Below are 19,940 nucleotides of genomic sequence, written 5' to 3'. Positions count from 1 at the left end.
TCCAACAAACCAGAAACTCCTACTCGACGTCTGAGTCATCCCAAGCAACCTCTTCTTCACCCTCTCCCACACGCCATGCTAGTTTGACCAGTTCTTCCGAAGCTTTTGCATCTAGAGTGACTTCAAGATCCTCATCCTCATCCGAGTCGTCCATCATCACCTCTTCTTTTGGCCGGCGTTGTTGCTCTATGCCATCCTCACCATCGCCCGACGAATCATATCCTCCTAGGCCCTCCAATGCCGACTTGTCCTTACTTTTCCTATCTTCCTTTCCCTCCCCGTTGTAATTGGTATCACTGCCACTACCACTTTCACTACTTCCATACCCGTGCAAAAGCCCGGCGAAGGCTTTCTTGTCCACCGTGACTTTTTGTCGTTTGGGTGGGCAGTGATTCTGATATGTTCCACCTGGATGTATTGAGTCTTCTTGTATTATCAAACCGTGAAAAGCACCCTCTGATACGGTGTCTGGATCGGCGACCTCGATGGTAGGAAACTCGACGAAGGGAATGTCCTGGAGCGATGTCAAAAGAGAGTCGTTCGGCGTGAGGATACGGTAGAATCGAATATGCTTGCCGTTGCTTAGTTGGGGGATAGGCATGTTGATGTTCGGGTATTCGGTCGGCGGAGATACCCGCATTAGAAAGACAGGTGGTGTCGGTGCTTCGGAGTCGAATGGATCATGAGAAGGGAAGAGGTCGTGAATCCAGTCAGGGAGTACAGCTACGGTCGCGGATCTTGCGGAAGCCTTGTTGGCCTTTTGAAGGTGATCCTCAACGTGAGACTCGATGAGTTTGATGAGGGGAGTCGAAAGGTTGTTGCGGTGGGTCAAGAGGGTTATCGGTTCTAAAGACGAGGCGAGGGGATTATGGGGAGGATGCAGGATAATTTCGATGGTTAGTGAGGCAGATTGGGATCTATATGGAATAAGTTTGTGTTGAAGTTTGTCAATATTTGCACTGGTGCATACCTAGAATCCCAGGTAGACTGGTTCAACTTTTTTTTTTCCATCCCAAGTGGTAGAAGTTCCATGAAAATATTGCGTGTTTCCAACTGAAGCTTGAGAATCTCGCGTTTACTCTTTCCTGAACCTTTTCCGCCAGTATTTCTACCACCACGTCCCCCTCGCATGCTCGTCGCCGTGATTTTTCCTTTGCCTTTTCTATCGGACGTATTCTGGTCGAAACCACCTCGTATAATTTCCCCACCCCAGTCTTTGACCCTTCTGCCGACCTCCTCAAGATAGACATAATCGTTCATCATCTCACCATATCCATACTCGTTCATCTTGACGTATTTAGCCTTATCACGCTCTCCAGAGCAGTTGTACAGTGACTTGTGGAAAGTGCTACATGGCAAACTGCAAGTGCGTGTTGAACAACGCGGGCATGTGTATTTGGCTGGTTGTGAAGATTTGGGGATGGGCAACGAAGGACAAATAGAACAGAGCCCGAGTGAATGGGGCACCAATGACGATGATTGAACCTGAGAGGATGTGCTTGGAGTAGGTGATAAGCAGTGGAACTGGGAAGAAGGACGCGGTGGAAGAGGATGAAGCATTCTTTTGACCTTGAAAGCGGGCGGCCCGGGTATTCGGGGATCAGTAAGTTGCCGGGGAGCGAAAGCCTAGAGCCGTAGGTCCAGTTGTGTTCTCTCGATATAGGGCGTGTTCTCTCGATATGTACTAGCAAAGAGACCTTTGAAGTGATCCGAGATCTCTTCTATCGTTCTGCTCTTCAGGAGCGCTCGTGTATCGTGAGGCGTGTGAGTTCCACGGTGCTTTATGGCCTTTATGGCCACGTGGGCAACTTGCAAGATTGTTCGTCCATGTCATGGCTACGAGCTCAAGTAGTGATATGGTGGCAAGGACAAGTACAGGTGCTTTCTCCATTCATCTCTCCGCAACCACTCTTACATTCCTCTAGCTCGACAAAATATAGCCAGACAGGACGTTTCTACAGACAACCTTCTCTCATACTATTCATCTCCCCTTGCAGACAATCCAGCTTCATCTCCGATTCCCATTTCACGCAAACCTTCAGTGGACTCCACTTCAGACTGTTCAAATCTCTCATACAAGTCAGATTCAACTCCTAGCGATTATTCTAACAAAGAGGAGCCCACTACTATCGCTTCTAGCTCGACGTCGGTTACTAGACGGCCATCCAGATCCTCCAAAGGTGCTACAGATCGAAGAAGGCTGGCAATAGTCCAGGTCCTGAATTCTAGCTCGCAGTCAACGGGAAGCACTGCTGCAACCTCTTCTTCGTCGGGGTCGATCGATTCGCGCTCAAGAACAAGTGACATGGCACTCGTTGCACCTCCCGACGCTGCCCCCGCGTCTTATATGACTGAGGGCAGCCTGAAATCCACGTCTCCCGTTTCTCCGTACTCTTCATCCCTACAATCATACACAGTCAGACCGAAACACGAAACATCCCCAGCACTGCCAAAGCAACGTCATCGTAGTCAAGGGCATCAAAGATCAGCGTCAGAAATCTCGAATGCCAAAAGAGACATAGCCATAATCGGGACTCTGACTCCCGCTCATTCAGCTTCCCGTCCAACGATGTATGTCCCATCACTCGATAACATCCCACTGAAGACCTCAAATAGGCCGGTTTTGGTGTCAGGAGATGGTACACAGGCGTCAGAGAACGCATTGCACCCCCCACCCTTATTCCTTCATCCACAATCCAGGTCTCCATCACCAGTATGCTCTGTTAACTCCTTTTCAGGGAACTCAGATTTTGTCACCACCCCTGACATCGGTGAAGGAAAGCGGATTGACATGCCTGTCGCTAGTCCGATTGTCGTCCTGACCAGTACTGATGTGGTCTCACCCTCAATTACCACATCTTTTCTTTCATCCCATACCACGAATTCGACAGCTCCCTCACGGAATCCCGCCGACCCAACTCCAGCTTCTCCACATTCCAGCTACACGGCCTCAAGTAACTCCACCGCTTTAACGACAGCTTCTACTATAATTCCACGTTCTGCACTCACATCTCAAAAGCAGAAACCCCCCCCATCAATTGTAGTTGTCCCTCAGACCCCCAATACCCCAAAATCCCCTACTTTTGTGAGCCTAAACTCGCCTACGCCTTCCACAAAGACTGCGTCCGCGGTGAGAACGGCAACTTCAAGCTCATTCTCACTGGACAATCTATCCACGTTTAGGAACTATCAACCAGGTAAGAATTCCTTGTGTCAACACTTCCTTTTTGTTTCTGTTTAGTATCTCATTGATTGTAACCTCGACGTGTTACATCCATTCCTGCTGCCTTTCGTGATGCGGTTCCTCGATCTCTTTTTTTGTCTTCGACGTTGCCCTTGCTCGCCGAGAGTATACTCATGTCGAACTGCCTTTTTCCCTATCTTGCCCCTGCAAGTTTTAGCCGGTTCCTCCGCGACTTTTAACTAAGTTTTACTCAAGGCGTGTGTTCTTACGCTTGCTTCCTTCCGAGCCAACCACGTCTACCTCCATCTGTCCCAGATCCGTAACGCCACTACCGCACACTTTCGTGTTTCATTCCTGTCACTCCCATCCAACGTCTTGTTTAACTCATTCTTTCCTGGCTCTTTATTCGCTTCTGGTCATCTTCGCCACGGTATATCTTCCCCAATCTGATCCTCTCAACCGAAGCTTATTTATTGGATTGGAATCCCATCATTCATCAAATCTCCATCGATTTTATCTTCGCATCACATCCACATCAGTGCCACCCCTTAAATAAGACATTAGTCTTATTTGAAGCCATTACGTCTTATTTTGGTTCTTCCCACCGACGTTCGATTTTCACCAGCACATACGCGGGGATTACTGTGTCGTGGTGGCCAGCGGAACCGCATCATCATCCACCATACACACCACAACCAGGAGAGCAACCGGGCGCCTTTGCTGTGTTATTGACTCCTCGATTCTTTTTTATACCTTTACGGGCCCTCTCTTTCTACATATACTCTCTACCCCTCATGCTGCTGCACATCGACCAACCTACTAACCCTCACTTTCCTCTTTTCCCATTAGGCATCCACTCAACTGCCGGTCCCTTACCACCGCCACCGCGCGCATCGTTTATGTTCGGTCCAACAGCAGCACCTCCGCCAAGACCACCGAGACAGGTTCGGTCACCTTCCCCGACCAAGTCTCCAACAATCGCAAGCTCGTCATCACCGACGAAGGGTGCACCCTCGGCAAGTACATCGAGGAGCGGAGACCGAGGGAGATCACCGAGATCTCAGACGAAAGAGGTTATGATGGAGGCATTGAAGTTACCACCGGAGGTTACTGCTGCGTTGAGTAGTCGGTTAGCTCCGGTTACCAAGGCGAAGAGCAATGGGAGCTTGGGTAGAACGCCGTCGGGCGCGGATGAAACGAGCCTGAATAATAGGTGGGCACAGCTTTTTGACCTCCTTCAGATGTTAATCATTGGCTCCACCATTCTCGTAACCTTTATTCTCGGTGGCTAACGAGTCTCATTTAGGTCGGACGATGACAACAACTCGAACTTGGCCCCGACTTCGACTTCGACCGAGCCTCCGCCCGAAATTGCATCGGTGCATACGCGGGAGGGAGCTTTTGCACCCTCGCATATCGTTTCACCTGCTACGACAACGACTTCATCTACGACAACTCCGACACTATCTAGGACCTCTGATATGACTGTACAAGTCTATCCCACGACGACTTTGCATACTTTGCCTGAACGAATAAAAGTGGCTTCTTCCTCAAGCTATGAGGAGTATACCCTACGTGAAGAGGATGAAGGGAGTGACTATGATACGTGTGAGCAGAAGGACGCTCGTCATCACGAGCAGGAAAATGTCGATATATCACAACCCGTAATCAAGCCTCCACCTAGAGGTCAGAGTTTGGCTGTATTCAATGCGACGGGAATCGGTGGATTACCAGCTTCTTCTGCTGAAGATGACGAGTGGATATTGGCAGATACCTTCGGTGGAGGTGGAGGTGGAGGTGGAGGAGCGAAGAAGTCATTGGAAGTGGAAGGGATGCCTACAACTCCCAAGACTCTCAGAAGGGAGAAGGCACCGAAACGACATTCTTTCGAATCTCACGCGTCTTCGAACGAGAGCGAGGGACCGAGTCCGCCACCAAAGACTTTCAGGACTTCATTTACGAAGGGGTTGAAGAGACTGTCGTTGAACGCGTCTCCACGGAGGAGCGCCTCGGTTTCGTCCGGACATTCAAGGACACCTAGTCAAAACAGTTCTACGCTACCAGCGTTACCTGATGAGGCGAACCATGACGGACGGCGGTCATTCTCCCCTTCTCCTTCCCCTCAATTCGACCCAAGGCCCCTAAGTCCATTGAACCCAAATGCTACGTCGCCCCCGTCCAATCCTCCCTCCAAGGATCCCTCCCCTAATCCTTATGCTTCCTATAATACTCGACCTCATCCGCTCACCCACAAGCGGATCAAGAACTCGTCCCCCGACGCACTGTTCTGCTCTGAGCTGTATAGTGTGCCGAAGAAGAGTACCACGAGTGCTGAGCGATGTGCGATCTACGCAAGAAAACTCAACGAGCTCTATTTGTACGACTGTGGATTAGGCGATTGGGTTGCTAGTGTAAGCATCGGAATATCTCGAGGACCCGCTGCGCACGACGTTTCCATGATATCTTTTACGGATACCCCACGGAAGACGTCACATGGGTCGACGATATCTGAAGCGACGTTTCCCAGACGTCCAGATGCATCCACTGCGACGGATCTGATGATTCCTACGATGATATCAAGTTCGTCCTCGATGTCACCGGTATCCTCTGCTCCTCGTCTGCCCTATCCATCATTAGCGATCAAGAGTACTTCAAACGAGAAGGGAGGATTACTTGGGCACCTTGCGACACCAACGTCAAGTCGGGGCACGGGAGGATTCTTCGCGAGTTTGGGGAGAAAAGCAAGTATCAATCGGCATCGTGGAGGATCTAGTGACAGTGGACACGGCGGTGGCAAGGCACGACTGACTAAACCCCCACCACATAGTGCATCTATCAATGGGAATACAATTTCGAGTCCCGTGTTGGTCGATACTTCTCAGAGTATACCAGGAGGACCTCGGGCGCTTCCCGGAAGAGCGAAAACGTTGATGCTCAGTCCTAGCCCGAGCTCAAGTAAAGGTTTTGATGCGGGTAGTGGAAGCGAATCGGGAAGTGGGACTGTTGGACGACGACCGTCGATGTATAATCTCTCGTCTTCCTCAGTGTCAGATTCCAGTCATCGACTGGCTGGGAGTGAAAGGAGGGACAAGGAGAGGGAAGATGATCCAGCCTTCGCTTCTCAGGTTAATAGGCTCGCTGACCTGCTGCCGCATGTGGAGAAGACTGTGTTGGCTGGGTATCTCAGACGAGCTGGTCAGGACATCCTGGCCATCGGTCAGTACCTGGATGACGAAAAGAACGGTTGCGTGAGGAGGGAATGAATCTTTTTGGCTTTTCTCCGTATTCAAAAAAAGAACAATTGCGGTGCTTTCGCAGGTTGCTTTGATCCTTCTGTTTGTAGAAAGCTCCTATGCTTCAGACCTACATACTTCATTTCTTCTTGATTAACACAACCTACTTATCCCTTCATTTCTGCTCTTGTTGTATCTCACCGCACAGACACATATGGTACCACTATGCATAATGTTCAACAATTATTTCTTTTCCTTATCTGTTATTCTATATTTCATGTTCGTCATTATACCGGAGGACTTCCAGAACAGAATTCAAGTGTTAGTATTTGTGTACTGGTACCGGAAAGGTTGCGACGAATTTGCTTATTGGCCGAAATTCTCTAAATGTTACAACCATATTAAATAACGGGCCGAATGATAACTATCGGCATGTATGATATCGTCCAACGTAGAATCCCCTTGAGATGGATGGACGAGGAATGGGCGCTTAAATGTCATCCATTCCGAAATCAATTTCTACCTTCTCTCCGGGCTTGAAAGCAGGCAGCCCTAGATATGGAACGTCGCGTCAGTGGTAATGCCAACTGAGATGACAACACATTCCACTCACCCAGGTACGGACAACTAGCACATCTGAAAGCATCACCCAAAAAGCAGCTACCACAGCTGCTAGTTGCCTTAGGTGCAGCTTTCGCAGCAGTGATTAGTCTCTCTTTCTCACTCTGTTTTACCTCAGTTGTTCCACCACCCTCTGAACCGTCTAACAGGACAACCTTCCTTAGCCCGGTCCTCGCTTCCTCCTCCTCCAACTCTGCCAATCCACACGTACAACCTTTGCAAGCTCTCTTCCGTCGCGATGCGGCGGGATTCACAGGTTCGCACGTGGGTACAGGACGTTTTTTATCGGAAGCCGTGAGGAGTGAGTCGGCATCTATTGTCGGTGTGGAAGGTGTGGAAGAAAGTGTCCATAAGGCCTTCTTTGCGGCGAGATCGGTGTTGGGTCTGGACTTGCGCTTCAAACTTAGTGGAGCTAAAACTTGAGAAGGTTTCTGCGCAATAATTGTCGTGTCAGTTTCTGTGAGTATCGTGAACCCGGACAGGGTAAGTTCACTGATGACACTTGGGCTGGCGTTCTTTAGTTCAGGGCTGATACCGAACAAATGAAGCGACCCAAGAGGTGTCATGCCTTTCACGAGTTCTGCAAGGAGATTGGAGAGATTTGGAAGGAGGTCCTTGTACTCAGACTCGGCGAGAGTAACATGTACAGAATTATACGTTGAAGGAGTGAGGGAGGTCGCTAGAAGTAATGGTGTGAATGGTTTCAGTATTCACTCCGAGAGGAACTTAATGTAGACCAGAGAACATGAAGCCTGGTCGTGCAGACGCACCTCCATCGACAAGCCGATCTAACATCTGTCTTTCCACCGTACGGCTGCCTTCCAGTTCGTTTATCATCGACTGATATTTCCCATCCTGCGCTGTTGACAACGACCCGATCACTAGAGCACGGCCTTTCACAGTGGAGGAGGTCGTTCGTGTATCGATGAATGTCGAGGTGGTTGGTGTAATATCGACTGCCGTGGGCGGCATTGCTCTAGAAAGGCTCTTGGGCTGATCTGGTGGGATTTTCTATCCGGTGTGATGGTGAGATTTCAGGCAATAACGATTGACGAGGTCGTGATGGTCAGACTGAGAGTGTAGAAAAAATAGATATTTGCTGACAGATCGAATCAAGGAACGCTATGGTACAATTACGATGTCATGGTTGAGTCAGATTGACATGTCACATGGTGACATGTGGCAACGCATTCCAGGGATGCTACCTCACCGGCACTCCGTGTGACGGTTCCTATACATCTTTCCTACCTAGAGCCGACTCAACAACGACCTCCAACTGTATAACTTTGTTTATTTTCATAGGTGTTCCCTTCTTGCATCTTCTTACATTTCTTATATGTGCTTATATGTTTCCCCCTTCGTTACAAAGAGCTATCGAGGTCTTTACTTTCGTAGATACCTGAGTTACATAAGTGACGTAGATAGCCAATCATATCACTTTTCACTTTTCACTTTTCCATGCCAATGCACATAGCTATGTTTTTTGACCATAGAAGACAAAATAGAAATCTCCTGACATTGTACATGATGTTAATCTATACTAGACGTAGTGGGGGAATTATAAAATTGTTAGCAGATCCGAAGTCAAACCAAACAGACAAGAAAGAAAAAAAAGTCGACAGTACATGGGAAGTACAACTAAGGAACGGAAACGAAGAACCATTATTGCTGAGGAGGCTGCTGTTCATGTTGCTGTTGACCTGTCCCGTCTGGTATCATCGGTGGTTGCATGTGTAGTGCAGCTTCGGGAAGCATCGCAGGTGGCATCAGAGCTGTCCTCACCCGACATAACATCATTTTGTACCACTCCGGGTCAGCACCTTGCTTTTCCTGCTCCTGCGTCAAGTGTTGTAGATGTCCTATCTCCTTGTGCCAAGCCAATCGCCAGTCAATGTTCCCATTCTCGTCGTGTTCAAAATCTTCTGCAGGACCCATGGGCATAGGCATGCCAGGCATGGGGCCAGGGAACCGCATACCCATCATCGCAAAGTTCGGGTCAAATCTAAGCACTTGTGTGAATGACAGCGCAAAGTAAATACCGGCAAACTTACGCAGTGTACGTAAAATTTGCTGGAGGTCGGTTGGGATCCGAACTTTCGCCTTGCATTGGTGGTGGAGGAGCAAATTGTTGCACGGAAGGGTCCGGAAACGTTTCAGGGGGATGATAATCGACATCGTCATCTTCTGAATTCCTCGCCTTCGAACCCTTAGTCTTCTTCTTCCTTACACGATGGACGCCGGTACGCGGGTCTACATTGTCATTGACAGTCCAGTACGAACCCTTGCCACGGTCAGTCAAAGGCCTTGGAACCTTCTCGAAACAGGGATTAAGAGATAAATTGTGGCGGACGGAATTCTAGATGGTGAAAGAAAAAGAAATATTTGAGGTTAGTAAATTGTGCAAAACAAACAGAACCAGCCAAACAAAAACAGCGCGTCGCGATGATTGATTGCTTTGTTTGTTGTTTATAGGGAGCGCCCTTGCGAATATTTATCATTTTGCATCCTCTGACGAGGATAGTGCAGCGTATATAAAAACTACTATTGGATTGTGTGAACGAAAACAGGATGAGTCATTACTCACTTTCCAGCCGTTCGGTGCAGTTCTGAAGTAGGGAAACTGAACAACAATATCAGTATTTATTCTTTGCGTTAAGTCTCGACAACGTACTCGAGATTCAATGGCATAATAGATATCCTCCAGGAGTAACTTCTGGTTTGGAGATCCTTTGATAGCGTAGCTAAGATTTTAATATTAGGTAATTAAAGCGAGAAAATGACTATAGTTCGACAAATACACACCGAATGAGGGTCGAATACGGATAGAAAGGCTTGCTTCCTGGTGGCCCGTCTCTCAAGGAATCGAGGTTGATAGGGAGACCACCAGTAAGGTCGTTCTCCTGAGGATAATAAGAGGGATTGTTCATGTCGGCTTGTTGATCAGGAATCATTTGACTCATCCCTGGGGCGGGCGGTTGCTGCGACATGAGAAGTTTGCAAGCTCAACCGAGGATGCGGGGAAGAATATCGCGGTACAGAACAGACCTGTCGACATCTGGAGTTATGTCACGCACCACATAATTCCCAGGGTGTGCACGGACCCCCCGTGGTTGCAGGGGCTTTGTGAACGCGGACAACGATGAAGAGCATTGGTTGGAGAACGCCCTCGACGTTGAAGATGGTAAGAGGAAAAGGTGAGTTTGTATAATTGTTGTTGTTTAGGTGTAATTTGGCAGCCACTGGGTTCAACATACACCGACAATGTACAAATTGTGGAAGACACAATAAAACATGGTCCAACAACGCTACAACAGTCCTCCACCTTGTCTGGTCCTCCACAAAATTCATCAACATGTCGACTTGCCACTTCTGTCGGCTCTCTACGCCTCCAGAAACCTCCAACTTGAGAGAAGATAGTCACCCAATAGCTCACCTGTAGCCACATGCGATTACAACGACGTTGGATTTGTTTCCCCGTGCTCCTGTTCATGCAGGACCACTTGCCCGCACTTGCAGAAAAGTCAGGGTTGGTCAACGTGGGTTGAATACGAATCCTCGAATAGATTGTACAACTCTGACATCTTCCAGTGACAGCGTGCATTTTGGACAACCGTTGTTCATTTTATGCTACTTCCCAGAGCCCAATTTACCTTCCGGAATGTAGCAACTAAGTGGCACGGAAAATTATTGTGGCAGGTCGACTCGTTTTGCTTGCTAGTGAAGGCCTTCGATCTCTTGCTCACTCAACGATACCTAAAGGTTGCTAGCGCTCATGCTTATGATATGTTCACCCAAGCTCTGACCATCTTGTTATCGCTGTGTTCCCGCCCCCGTCGTTGTCCTACGAAGATCCACACCCCAAGCGTTTCAAAGTATGCACATCGTTACAAATCCAAATCTCGCGCGAGGCCCATACTCAACCTATAGGTTGTTGCATTGTCAGATTACGATGGCAAGATAAACCGTCGAAATTCTTGGAGACACTTGACATGCTTGAACCCACTCCATCCTTCCCCCGACTGCTGACGAGGGAGCTCCTTTGACGTAGAGTCGTATTCTCTCTTGTGTTCTGTATCACTCCGGTCTCACGCATCCTGGAAGTTATGGGTATGGTTCCAGATACATATATTCCTAAGCGTTCAGTTTATTCTGAGTACACTACATTCTCCCCTACTTAAGCATCTCGATAGCAAGGTTGGCCGTCAGCACTAATCACTCACGTACGCAATAGAAGTCTTGTTCGTATTCATACCCTGCATGGCAAAGTTGTTTGAGTAAACGGTTTGCGAGATGATGATGTGACTGACCCATAAGCATATTCGACTTCGTCAACGCCTGCGCCACCGGCAAATGGCTCAGATTTTTCCCGAGGTGCTGGACCAGGAAGTTCTTCGTCGTCATCTAAATCAACCGCCGTTCCATCATCTAAACCAAATGGCGCAACCGGCCGTAATCCGCCTCCAGAGCTTGATCTGCGGCCTGCTGGCGATTTAGGAAGAGCAGCCATCGTTTTCGGGCTCATATGCTGGGTGGATGAGGGAAGTGAGCCAGCCACAAAGTACGCCGATTTGTATAGAGCTCAACTCACCTCCCAATTGTTCAGATTCTCATCGACAACTTCACTATCATCACGATTATGTTCAAGTCTTGCTTCGTCCCCTAAGTCGCCTATGGAAACGATACTTTCACTGTCGCTGATACCATCCGCTATATCCTGGGCGAACTGTGCAGGGAAGCGGGACCAAGCCGACATTCCAACAAATAACGAAGGATCTGCATTTGAGTCTTCGAACAAACCGAGATCTGAAATGTATTCCTCATATTCCTCTTCAAAGCTGATATCTTCGGGAATGTATGGTAAGAAGATTGACGGATCGGGTGCTTGTGACCGGGCAGGAGGGAAAACGTCCGCTTCCACGATGTTGGGGGTGCCTAATGGCCGTATGATACTGGATAGCTCTGGTCCTGGATGTAGGCCTTCTATGTGGTTTGACATGCTACCTGAACGCTTGTGCATCGGACCTTGCTGGTTTATCGTGGCGCTGATTCCATAACGCCGGTTATTATCTAGATATTCGCGATCATGTAGAGAATGACAAGGGTGTAAACGATTACATGACTTACAGAACTTGACCAGGTGGCGCAATGCCATTTCCTGGGCCTAGATGTCGACAATCAGCAACCGCAATGCCGACGGTAAATTGGTTGGGCGTACCGAAGCATCGCCAACGTCATCCACTTCACCTCCGGTGAGCCATTCATCTCTGAGATCCGGACGACAACTGAGGTAGATGGCAGTAATGACCTTCATATTGCCTAGAAACATAAGAAGAATGGTCTGTTGCGCTGATGCCAGGCTTACTTTGCCTCCATTTACGACCACAGAACGGAACTTGACTCTTGATGAGCTTGAGAAGGTGTAACTGCAACATCGGGTGCTGCACTCGCAACATGCGCTTCAACACAGCCTGATTATCAGACGATTCAGAAGACATCCCTCTATGTTTCTAACGGATTTCGACTTACCGAGCTTTTATATTGTACCAGCATCCATATTCGATGTGACCTGTTCTTCGAAAGCTTTTGCATGATCTTAGCGAAATTGATTGTAGCAAAAAAGTTTCTCCATGAGAATTCCGTTAACATTTCCACTTCCTCTTCGTGGACTTGTCCATTCGGAAGTGTCACTGTCTTCACGATGTTGTGCCGAGGCGGTTTCAGCATATTATCTTCTGGTCGAATGTGTTGAGGATTTTTTGCAAAGTTCAAGAAACAATATCGGAAGAAACTGAGTAAAATGATCAATCATGAACTCGAAGACAGATGTATCAGAACCCACTTTTGGTCGGGCGCATCTGCTTTCGATATCAGTGACGTTGACACATCCTGCAGGCCGAACAGCTTTAGCAACAACAAAAGGCAATTTGTATCGAGAAGGAGTTGTCCCAAGTGATGGAATTTCATGACATCTTTCAATGTCACGATGTCAACGCGATAGTAATGAGAAAAGATGGATCCGGCTCGCTCACGAGAAACTTTGAACCATTTGAGTACCACAAGCAGAATTGCTGAAACTGCTTTCGAGGTGATTTCACGGTGCCGTGTAACATCAGTTTCTTCGAGTGTTGGAGGAGGTAGGTTGGGTTGCTCCGGCGCTTGTGGTGACGATGAGGAAAAGTCTTAATTCCGCAGAATTGCTTCACTTACGAGACGAGACCCCTGGTTGAAAAGGCGACGCGGAAGCTTGTGAAATGGTGCTGTTCGCAGCCGAGACAGTGGCCAGCAAAAGTTTTAGGAGGACAAGAACCCAGCTAGACAGAACGGGCAGCACCGCGCTCTTTTCATTTATTAGGCACGGGAAGAACTCCAGCAAGAGCAGACTCACGTATGTTTGTTCTACTCTCTTTAAACGCATAAGATCCTCACGCCTCTCTCTAGCCTTCCTTTTCTCTGCGGAGGTTTCCGCCTTCGCTAGAGCAACCTCCGCTTCTGCAAGCTTGGCATCTAACAAGGCTAGATCGGGTAATGGTTCAGCGGTTTCTGCATCCTATTATATGATTGAGCATTCATGTACCGCGCAAGAAAGCGAATATGACCCACCTTACTTGTGAATGTCGATGATTCACTTTCTGTCCCCGGCATGCGTTCCAACCCGCTCTCAAAAGTCATGCAGTCCTCTCTCGTTCTCCACATCTGCGATAACGCAAGGCTTACATACATATGTCGATTGTAGAGGTTCTCCGCTTCGTCGATAGCAAAAGGCACCAGTCGGGCATCTCTTCCTTGTGCCTTGGAGAAAGGGAAGAGGAAGGGTCTAGCCTGGTCTGTCTGATATTGTTGTTTCTTTGGCTTTGCGTTCGGAGGAGGAGGAGATGGTGCCGGTGTTGAAGGTTGAACAGTCGATCGATTGAATGTTCCCGGTGGTTGCGGAAAAGGGTGAGGAGCGGCATTTGAGAGGCCAGAATGTCCTTCAAGGTCGTCATGGTGGTAGTGATGTCGAACGGGGATGGGTGAATATGCTTGGGCAAGTTTAGAGCTGAGATTGCCCGAAAGGTGTTTGAACACGGAAGCCATTTCCGGTTCTTGACTGAACACCGTTTGCGGTATGGGTGGGGTGAATGTCGGGTATTTTACAGAGGTCTCTTGCCGAAAGGCCTCAATGTCTAGAGGAGAAGATTTGATAAACGGTACAGGATGACCTAATAGAAAATCAGACGAAATTCCAGTAGATGGCGGGCATAGTACATGCCTTTTGAGGAGGGCCCGTCCGTTGGCAACCCCGCCAATTCACGAGCTAGTACTTTGGCCCTTGCGTAGTCCCGAATTCCACCAAAGCAGGCGAGCAGCGATTTCCAAAGCAGAAGCAAAAGCTACAAACAATATCAGAATGACATTTATGTGCGCAGTTTGATAGACGAGTTACCTTCTTGATAGGATATCCCTTGGAGTTCTTGTCCCTTAATGCCGCGACCAGATTGAAAAGATATACAGGTAACGGAGGGTCCAAACTCACTGCACATGCTGTGAGCACCAAAAACCAGGGAAGAGTTGTTGTACGCACTTAGCTCGTCCGCAAAATCGTCATGTCCTTTAAAAATCTCAATGAGGTGATAAAGAATTCCAAAGTAAACTGATAGTTCTGTCAAGACCTCCTCCAGCAAATCTGATTTGTCTTGCGGCGATATGTTCAACTGGGCGATATCAGCATCTGTGAGGCTCCTGGAAACAATCGGATAAGTGATAGCCTGCTTTAATTTACCACAAGGACTTGCGCGATCAGATCTTGCTTGGAGCTCGCAATCTTCAGCGCTTCGATTATACAACTCACTCCATTGGCAGCTCTAACGATCTTGCAGTTCTCGAAAATCCAGTGCAGCTGATGTTCTGGAGACACAGTCTCGGCAAATGTACCTAGAGGTTTGATGTTAGCCTCCCTCTCCTTTTCAGGTTAGTTGTGGGAAGCGTGCACCTTGAACGATATAAAACAATCGGCGAGAATTAGTGAACCGTACGACTGCATCCTTCTGTTCCAAGCCATCCAACAACAATTCAACGTGTAATCTTCGCTTTGCTGCACTACTCTTGGTCCATTCTAGGAAAATCAAGAGCGATTAATTGAATCATAAGACGAAGAGGTAACTTGAACACAGACGCACCTTCACCATAGTATCCTTGCCATGCTTTGAGATTCTCGGCCACCTGAGGCATCTCAACATAAGAGTATAACTCATCCAGCTCATTCATGACCGTATCTTCGTCATCGTAATTGAAGTCGTACCACCATTGCTGTAAACAAGGGAGATGTCCGTTGAAGCTTTGTGACGCGAACTTCGCTGTAAATACCTTGGGTTTAGGCTGGGAGGGGATCATCGCCCTCATCTGTCCGAGGGTTAGGGAGTCCATAGCACTTGTTGGTGGTCCTGTGTTGGAACCATTTGGTTCCTGTTGTGTATTCATGCCGAGTGATGATTGTGAAGCTTGCAAGTTAGAGATGTCAAGCTTGGTGAGCGCCACGATCACGATCACCCACGCACCCACGCGTCTTCCTCCCATTGATCTTCAAAAGCTTACACTTATAAGTAAATACAGGGAAGTACATATTATTCTGGACGTCAAAGTCTGAACCAGTCTATTTCTAGAGACGGCGTGAAACTAGAAGCCAGTCTACCGAGTTGAATCGGACCACCTAGACGAATCTACCGCTTCATGAGGGTCAAGAACTCCTCTCTCGTTTTTTGCTGGGTCCGGAAGCAGCCCAACATACATGAAGTAGTAGTGATTGAGCCAGGCTTCTGCACACCACGCATAGTCATGCAAAGATGTCTAAGAAAGGTAAGGGTAATGGATGTGAGGGTAAAGAAAAGCTCACGTCGCCTCCATTACAACTGCCACACCCCGCGGTTTGATCGCTTCTTGAATGGCAATGGCAATTTGCTTGGTTAGTCGCTCTTGTACTTGCAGTCGACGACTGAAGGTTTCTGCGATCCGTGCGAGTTTCGATAACCCTAGCACCAACTTGTTAGGAATGTAAGCAATGGCAACCTGGTGAACATGCACGAGTCAGGCTATGCTTGGCAAAGAAGGATAGCTATACTTATTACCTTTCCGGTGAATGGTACAATGTGGTGTTCGCAGAGGCTTGAAATATCAATATCGCGTACCAAAACCATCTCATCGTGGTCTTCCGCAAATATGGCATCGTTTATTACGTCTGAAGTCAGAGAAGGGTCAAATCGCCGTATAACGTCTACACGCTAAAAAAGCACCTGCTAACCGTTCTTCATATCCCTTGGTCATCCACATAACAGCTTGAGCATAGCGCTCTGGGGTTCGTAAAAGTCCCTCCCGATCTGGATCCTCACCGATACAATCTAAGATTGTTCTGACCGCTTCAGCTAATTTCCTTTCACGCGCTGCTCGTTCTTCTGGTGTGGCAGTCAGGCGAGAATATGTAGATTTCGCTGTAAAACGGTGTTGATTAGCTGTCGAACGAAGTCTACCAGTGAGCCAACTGACCTGGCCAACCAAGCCCATAAGAATCGGGAACGAGGTTTTCCAAGGTCTTTCTTGAAGCCGATTTGGCCGGGGTTGTCCCTCCCGAGGGAGTACGAAAACCATAGCCATCGCGAATGTGGGGAGTAGTGCGAGCAGGCGGGGAGTCTGGTTGAGTACTCTCTAGCTTTTGAAGACTTTGAGTAAGGAGGTGACTATGCGCCTGGAGAGAGTTTGGATCTGAAGACATCAAGGCCCTTTTCGGAAATACCCGGAAATGCCCTAAACATATTTTTTGGGCAGATTTACGGCAGTCATATGACCTCAATTACATAATTCATTGAAGGTGCCTAGAAAGGCAACCGTGACTGTGGCGGTGTTACCCGACATTGTATGTTGACAGAAACTGGGACTGCTCCTACTAGATATATCTTCCTCTGTATAGCATTATCGTCCCCCAACTGCAGCCCATCCGTTGCACTGCAACGGTAGAGCTTCCCTTCCGTTATCCCAGGGCTCCTCTGGTATATATAGCTATGTCACTCCCACTTTTCTGCCAGACTCACAAATTCGAGGTACTTGGGGGATTTGACGCCCCTTCCCGCTCGATAAAATCTCGCTTCATATGCGTCAACAATGTTCTCCTTCGGCTTGTTCAATGTCCTCTAGGCTTTGTTTTCCTGCCCAGTCTTTTCTTTTCCCGCTTCCTAAACACTCGCCGCCTCAAGCTGATGTTAACCGGCGACAAGGGCAACACAATATGAATATGTCCACTTATGATGTTTGGCTCGCCTCGAGGAAAATACCTGGCGATGAAAATGGCTCGCTACTTGTTTCTGGAGGACAGCGGCATCTAACGAAGGCGAATGTGAATCTGGCATATGTTGTACTGACGCGATGTACATTCGGGTTTGTGAGTTTGCCCCCTCTTCTCATCCTCGTCTCTGATTCCGAGACAACACCTCTAGCTCGGAAAAATTTGGAGTCACCACCCTTGTCGGTCGGCTATGCTCGTCGGGTTTAATATTGTTCGGAGTCTGTTCCCGGCCTTTCGCGGTTATTCGCAGGTACGTTCACCCGCTCCCGTTACCAGGGTCGAGCGTTGTCTGACGTTAGTTCTCCAGGCCCTCATCATAGACGAGGTGAGTTTCCCCCCCCCCCCTCCCGCCCTCGCGGATCTGAAGTTCGTATACACGGAACTGACTGGACTCAGGTGCAAGCACTAATTGCTTCGGGGGAATGGACTTGGTCTCGTCTTCTGAGCTTAGCGGGTACAGAGTTAGTTCGGCGATATTTGGAGGGGTTTATGGAATCTGTTGCGTCAGTCTCAATTCACCTATGTTTACTATTGTCATTCGCTAACACAACAATCAATCAAGTTTCCACAATGAAAACCTTGTTATGGGTTCTGCCAGATTTTTTGTGGAAACGGAACAAATGAAGCAGCGCGTGCGTCTGGACGTCCCTACCTTGGCAGATCCAGAGATTCGTGATCTCCTTCACGAATCCGATCTATTTGCTCGGTCGTTCCACGGCGGGGGTTTCGGGGCATTGTCCCCTTTGGATTTTTTCCAAGTCTTCTGCACATTCACCGAAATATTATCCCACCTGTTCCTGATCGCCTCGATGACGACTACGGTAGCTCACTTTGGGATCCTTATTTTCTCACTCTGTTCTGTCGCACTCCCAGCATTTTTTTCTCGTGTCCATCTATTCTCCAAAGACACCTCCGATACCTTTTACGCACCGCGTGAGTCACGAGCGACCGACAGAAGAGAAAGGATGCGCAATCTGGCTTATAGCGAATGCCATCATCCAGAAGTCCTTTTATTTGGGATGGAGGACTGGATTATCAAGTCTTGGGCAAGCGCCTGGAAGGTTGTCTTTGATTCCGAGCGATCGCAATCGACATCTCAGTTCTCCGTGCTCTCTGGGGTCAATTTCTCCGATTTTGCCTCTGTACTACATAACGTATGTGTCTTTCTGTCTCTCTCTCTTTCAGTATGGACCATTGCCTTAGCTTGGCTCAGATCCCAATTTTTCTGCTCGTCCAATCATCCTCCGCCTCCCTTGGGTCTCTCACCTTGTATCGCAGCTCTTTCCAATCGGTGATTTTTGGGTTCGGAAATCTGTTCAGAACCACTCGGATGGTCTTCCAGTCCATCTTTCTGATGGCGGCCTTCTGCGCAAGCACAGAAATCAAGCCCAAATTGTCACCCCCGTCCGAGCGACAGGTCGAATATCAGTCGGTCCGCGGGGGTGCTCGTATTCAGGCCAAGTAAGTCCCCTGTTCTCTCTGCGAAGAACAGCGCCCGAACAGGTTACATTGTTGCAGGAACCTTTCATATACTTATCCAGGGTGTGATGAGCCCGCTTTAAGGAACGTTAATTTTACTCTCCAACCCGGAGAAGCTCTGGCGGTGGTTGGGTATAACGGCTCAGGTATAGACCGGTTCGCTGTTTATAATCATGTGCTTAGATCTCTTTCGCGCAGGAAAATCAACATTGGCCAAGGTCCTGTTACGAATCTTCGATTTTGACGGCCAGTTGCACGTCAATGACGTTGACATCCGGCGATATGACCCAGCCGACTATCATAAACACACGACAGCGGTCTTTCAGAATTTCTCCAAATATAATTCCACCGTTCGGGAAAACGTTGGTCTCGGCTGTGTCGAGTCACTTTCGCGTCGTTCAGTAGTCAAGGCCGCAGTCCATCTAGCGCAAGCGGATACAATAGTCGATGCATTGCCTCAGGGTCTGCAGACCATGCTCGAGTCTCCCGGATTTGAAACGGTCTCATATCCTGGCATGCCCCAATCGCAATCAAGTCGACGTCACGGACTTTCGGGTGGTGAAGTGAGTCATGTGATTGTATTGCCAGTCGACTCATACTTAGCATAAATTCAAACAGTGGCAAAGGATTGCCCTAGCACGGGCCTTCATGAGAGCGGAGAATCCCGAGGTAGACTTACTCGTCTTTGATGAACCGGTATGTGATTCCCCGGCCCGGAGATGTTTTCTCCGATTTCTATTTTTGCTCAAGTTTTTTCCGAAAGACGTCATCTCTAGATCCCCACGCCCAAACTCAGATTTTTGACACAATACACCGAATATCCCGTTCCCCCGACGGTTCTCGACTAAAGACCGTGATCTTTATTACTCACCGTCTATCTACGGCTCGCCGTGCAGACAAGGTCGCCATGATGGAAAATGGGGTAAGCTTCTACTGACTACCGAAAGTTGGTGCTCACGTCTCCCTAGACAATTTCCGAGTTTGGTACACACGAAGAGTTATTACAGCGGAAAGGAGCATATGCTTCTCTCTATAATCAATCGATATAGACATAATAACTGATACCACGATGCTGAAATTAACGTACATTCTGAGAATAGTTTGAAGCTACAGT

At 48.4% G+C, this 19,940-nt stretch overlaps 8 protein-coding genes across 13 annotated transcripts; 3 read left to right on the top strand and 5 right to left on the bottom strand.

Moving 5' to 3' along the window:
• Positions 1–19: 19 nt before the first annotated feature.
• On the bottom strand, positions 20–1,287 carry E1B28_004618 (uncharacterized protein; the record flags this gene model as incomplete). Its single annotated transcript, XM_043149118.1, has 2 exons — positions 20–917; positions 971–1,287. The coding sequence occupies 2 exons, from the start codon at positions 1,285–1,287 to the stop codon at positions 20–22; spliced, it is 1,215 nt and encodes a 404-aa protein (XP_043013722.1).
• Positions 1,288–1,706: 419 nt separating this feature from the next.
• Positions 1,707–6,759, top strand: E1B28_004617 (uncharacterized protein). 3 transcript variants are annotated; one of them, XM_043149117.1, is made up of 4 exons: positions 1,707–1,878; positions 1,926–3,197; positions 3,650–4,397; positions 4,491–6,759. In XM_043149117.1, exons 1-4 carry the CDS (start codon positions 1,833–1,835, stop codon positions 6,445–6,447), a joined length of 4,023 nt encoding a protein of 1,340 aa, XP_043013721.1. In that variant the 5' UTR covers positions 1,707–1,832; the 3' UTR covers positions 6,448–6,759. The 3 variants fall into 3 exon arrangements, with proteins under 3 accessions (XP_043013721.1, XP_043013720.1, XP_043013719.1); XM_043149116.1 differs by having other exon boundaries at positions 3,396–4,397; XM_043149115.1 differs by having other exon boundaries at positions 1,707–3,197; positions 4,034–4,397.
• DRE2 (electron carrier) lies at positions 6,740–8,127 on the bottom strand. The gene is made up of 3 exons (XM_043149114.1): positions 7,809–8,127; positions 7,031–7,717; positions 6,740–6,969 (listed from the first exon to the last, which is right to left on the bottom strand). The coding sequence occupies exons 1-3, from the start codon at positions 8,008–8,010 to the stop codon at positions 6,908–6,910; spliced, it is 951 nt and encodes a 316-aa protein (XP_043013718.1). The 5' UTR covers positions 8,011–8,127; the 3' UTR covers positions 6,740–6,907.
• Positions 8,128–8,456: 329 nt separating this feature from the next.
• Positions 8,457–10,301, bottom strand: E1B28_004615 (uncharacterized protein). Of its 2 annotated transcripts, XM_043149113.1 has the most exons (6): positions 10,084–10,301; positions 9,841–10,016; positions 9,710–9,779; positions 9,623–9,658; positions 9,090–9,394; positions 8,457–9,040 (listed from the first exon to the last, which is right to left on the bottom strand). In XM_043149113.1, exons 2-6 carry the CDS (start codon positions 9,996–9,998, stop codon positions 8,701–8,703), a joined length of 909 nt encoding a protein of 302 aa, XP_043013717.1. In that variant the 5' UTR covers positions 9,999–10,016; positions 10,084–10,301; the 3' UTR covers positions 8,457–8,700. The 2 variants fall into 2 exon arrangements, with proteins under 2 accessions (XP_043013717.1, XP_043013716.1); XM_043149112.1 differs by having other exon boundaries at positions 9,841–10,301.
• Positions 10,302–10,360: 59 nt separating this feature from the next.
• E1B28_004614 (uncharacterized protein) lies at positions 10,361–11,122 on the top strand. Of its 2 annotated transcripts, none has more exons than XM_043160733.1 (3): positions 10,361–10,574; positions 10,627–10,910; positions 10,982–11,122. In XM_043160733.1, the coding sequence occupies exons 2-3, from the start codon at positions 10,663–10,665 to the stop codon at positions 11,079–11,081; spliced, it is 348 nt and encodes a 115-aa protein (XP_043013715.1). In that variant the 5' UTR covers positions 10,361–10,574; positions 10,627–10,662; the 3' UTR covers positions 11,082–11,122. The 2 variants fall into 2 exon arrangements, with proteins under 2 accessions (XP_043013715.1, XP_043013714.1); XM_043160732.1 differs by having other exon boundaries at positions 10,966–11,122.
• Positions 11,123–11,284: 162 nt separating this feature from the next.
• Positions 11,285–15,495, bottom strand: E1B28_004613 (uncharacterized protein; the record flags this gene model as incomplete). Its single annotated transcript, XM_043149111.1, has 19 exons — positions 11,285–11,291; positions 11,346–11,563; positions 11,627–12,105; positions 12,163–12,199; positions 12,254–12,354; positions 12,401–12,506; positions 12,565–12,826; positions 12,878–13,007; positions 13,068–13,193; positions 13,246–13,375; positions 13,424–13,585; positions 13,639–14,237; positions 14,288–14,408; positions 14,462–14,550; positions 14,600–14,757; positions 14,811–14,949; positions 15,008–15,130; positions 15,195–15,324; positions 15,382–15,495. 19 exons carry the CDS (start codon positions 15,493–15,495, stop codon positions 11,285–11,287), a joined length of 3,231 nt encoding a protein of 1,076 aa, XP_043013713.1.
• A 59-nt stretch (positions 15,496–15,554) lies between these two features.
• On the bottom strand, positions 15,555–16,787 carry E1B28_004612 (uncharacterized protein). Of its 2 annotated transcripts, XM_043149110.1 has the most exons (5): positions 16,555–16,787; positions 16,305–16,499; positions 16,140–16,249; positions 15,908–16,080; positions 15,555–15,830 (listed from the first exon to the last, which is right to left on the bottom strand). In XM_043149110.1, exons 1-5 carry the CDS (start codon positions 16,778–16,780, stop codon positions 15,752–15,754), a joined length of 783 nt encoding a protein of 260 aa, XP_043013712.1. In that variant the 5' UTR covers positions 16,781–16,787; the 3' UTR covers positions 15,555–15,751. The 2 variants fall into 2 exon arrangements, with proteins under 2 accessions (XP_043013712.1, XP_043013711.1); XM_043149109.1 differs by having other exon boundaries at positions 15,555–16,080.
• Positions 16,788–16,947: 160 nt separating this feature from the next.
• On the top strand, positions 16,948–19,875 carry E1B28_004611 (uncharacterized protein; the record flags this gene model as incomplete). The annotated part of the gene is made up of 11 exons (XM_043149108.1): positions 16,948–17,443; positions 17,499–17,597; positions 17,655–17,672; positions 17,744–17,850; positions 17,910–18,501; positions 18,561–18,808; positions 18,866–18,972; positions 19,025–19,389; positions 19,445–19,522; positions 19,590–19,748; positions 19,795–19,875. The coding sequence occupies exons 1-11, from the start codon at positions 17,156–17,158 to the stop codon at positions 19,873–19,875; spliced, it is 2,142 nt and encodes a 713-aa protein (XP_043013710.1). The 5' UTR covers positions 16,948–17,155.
• Positions 19,876–19,940: the final 65 nt, after the last annotated feature.

Source organism: Marasmius oreades, chromosome 2 (assembly GCF_018924745.1).
Source record: "Marasmius oreades isolate 03SP1 chromosome 2, whole genome shotgun sequence".
In the NCBI taxonomy this organism is placed as follows: Eukaryota; Fungi; Basidiomycota; class Agaricomycetes; order Agaricales; family Marasmiaceae; genus Marasmius; species Marasmius oreades.
The sequence above is the reverse complement of the archived record's forward strand: the minus strand, read 5'-3'. Positions and strand labels throughout refer to the sequence as shown.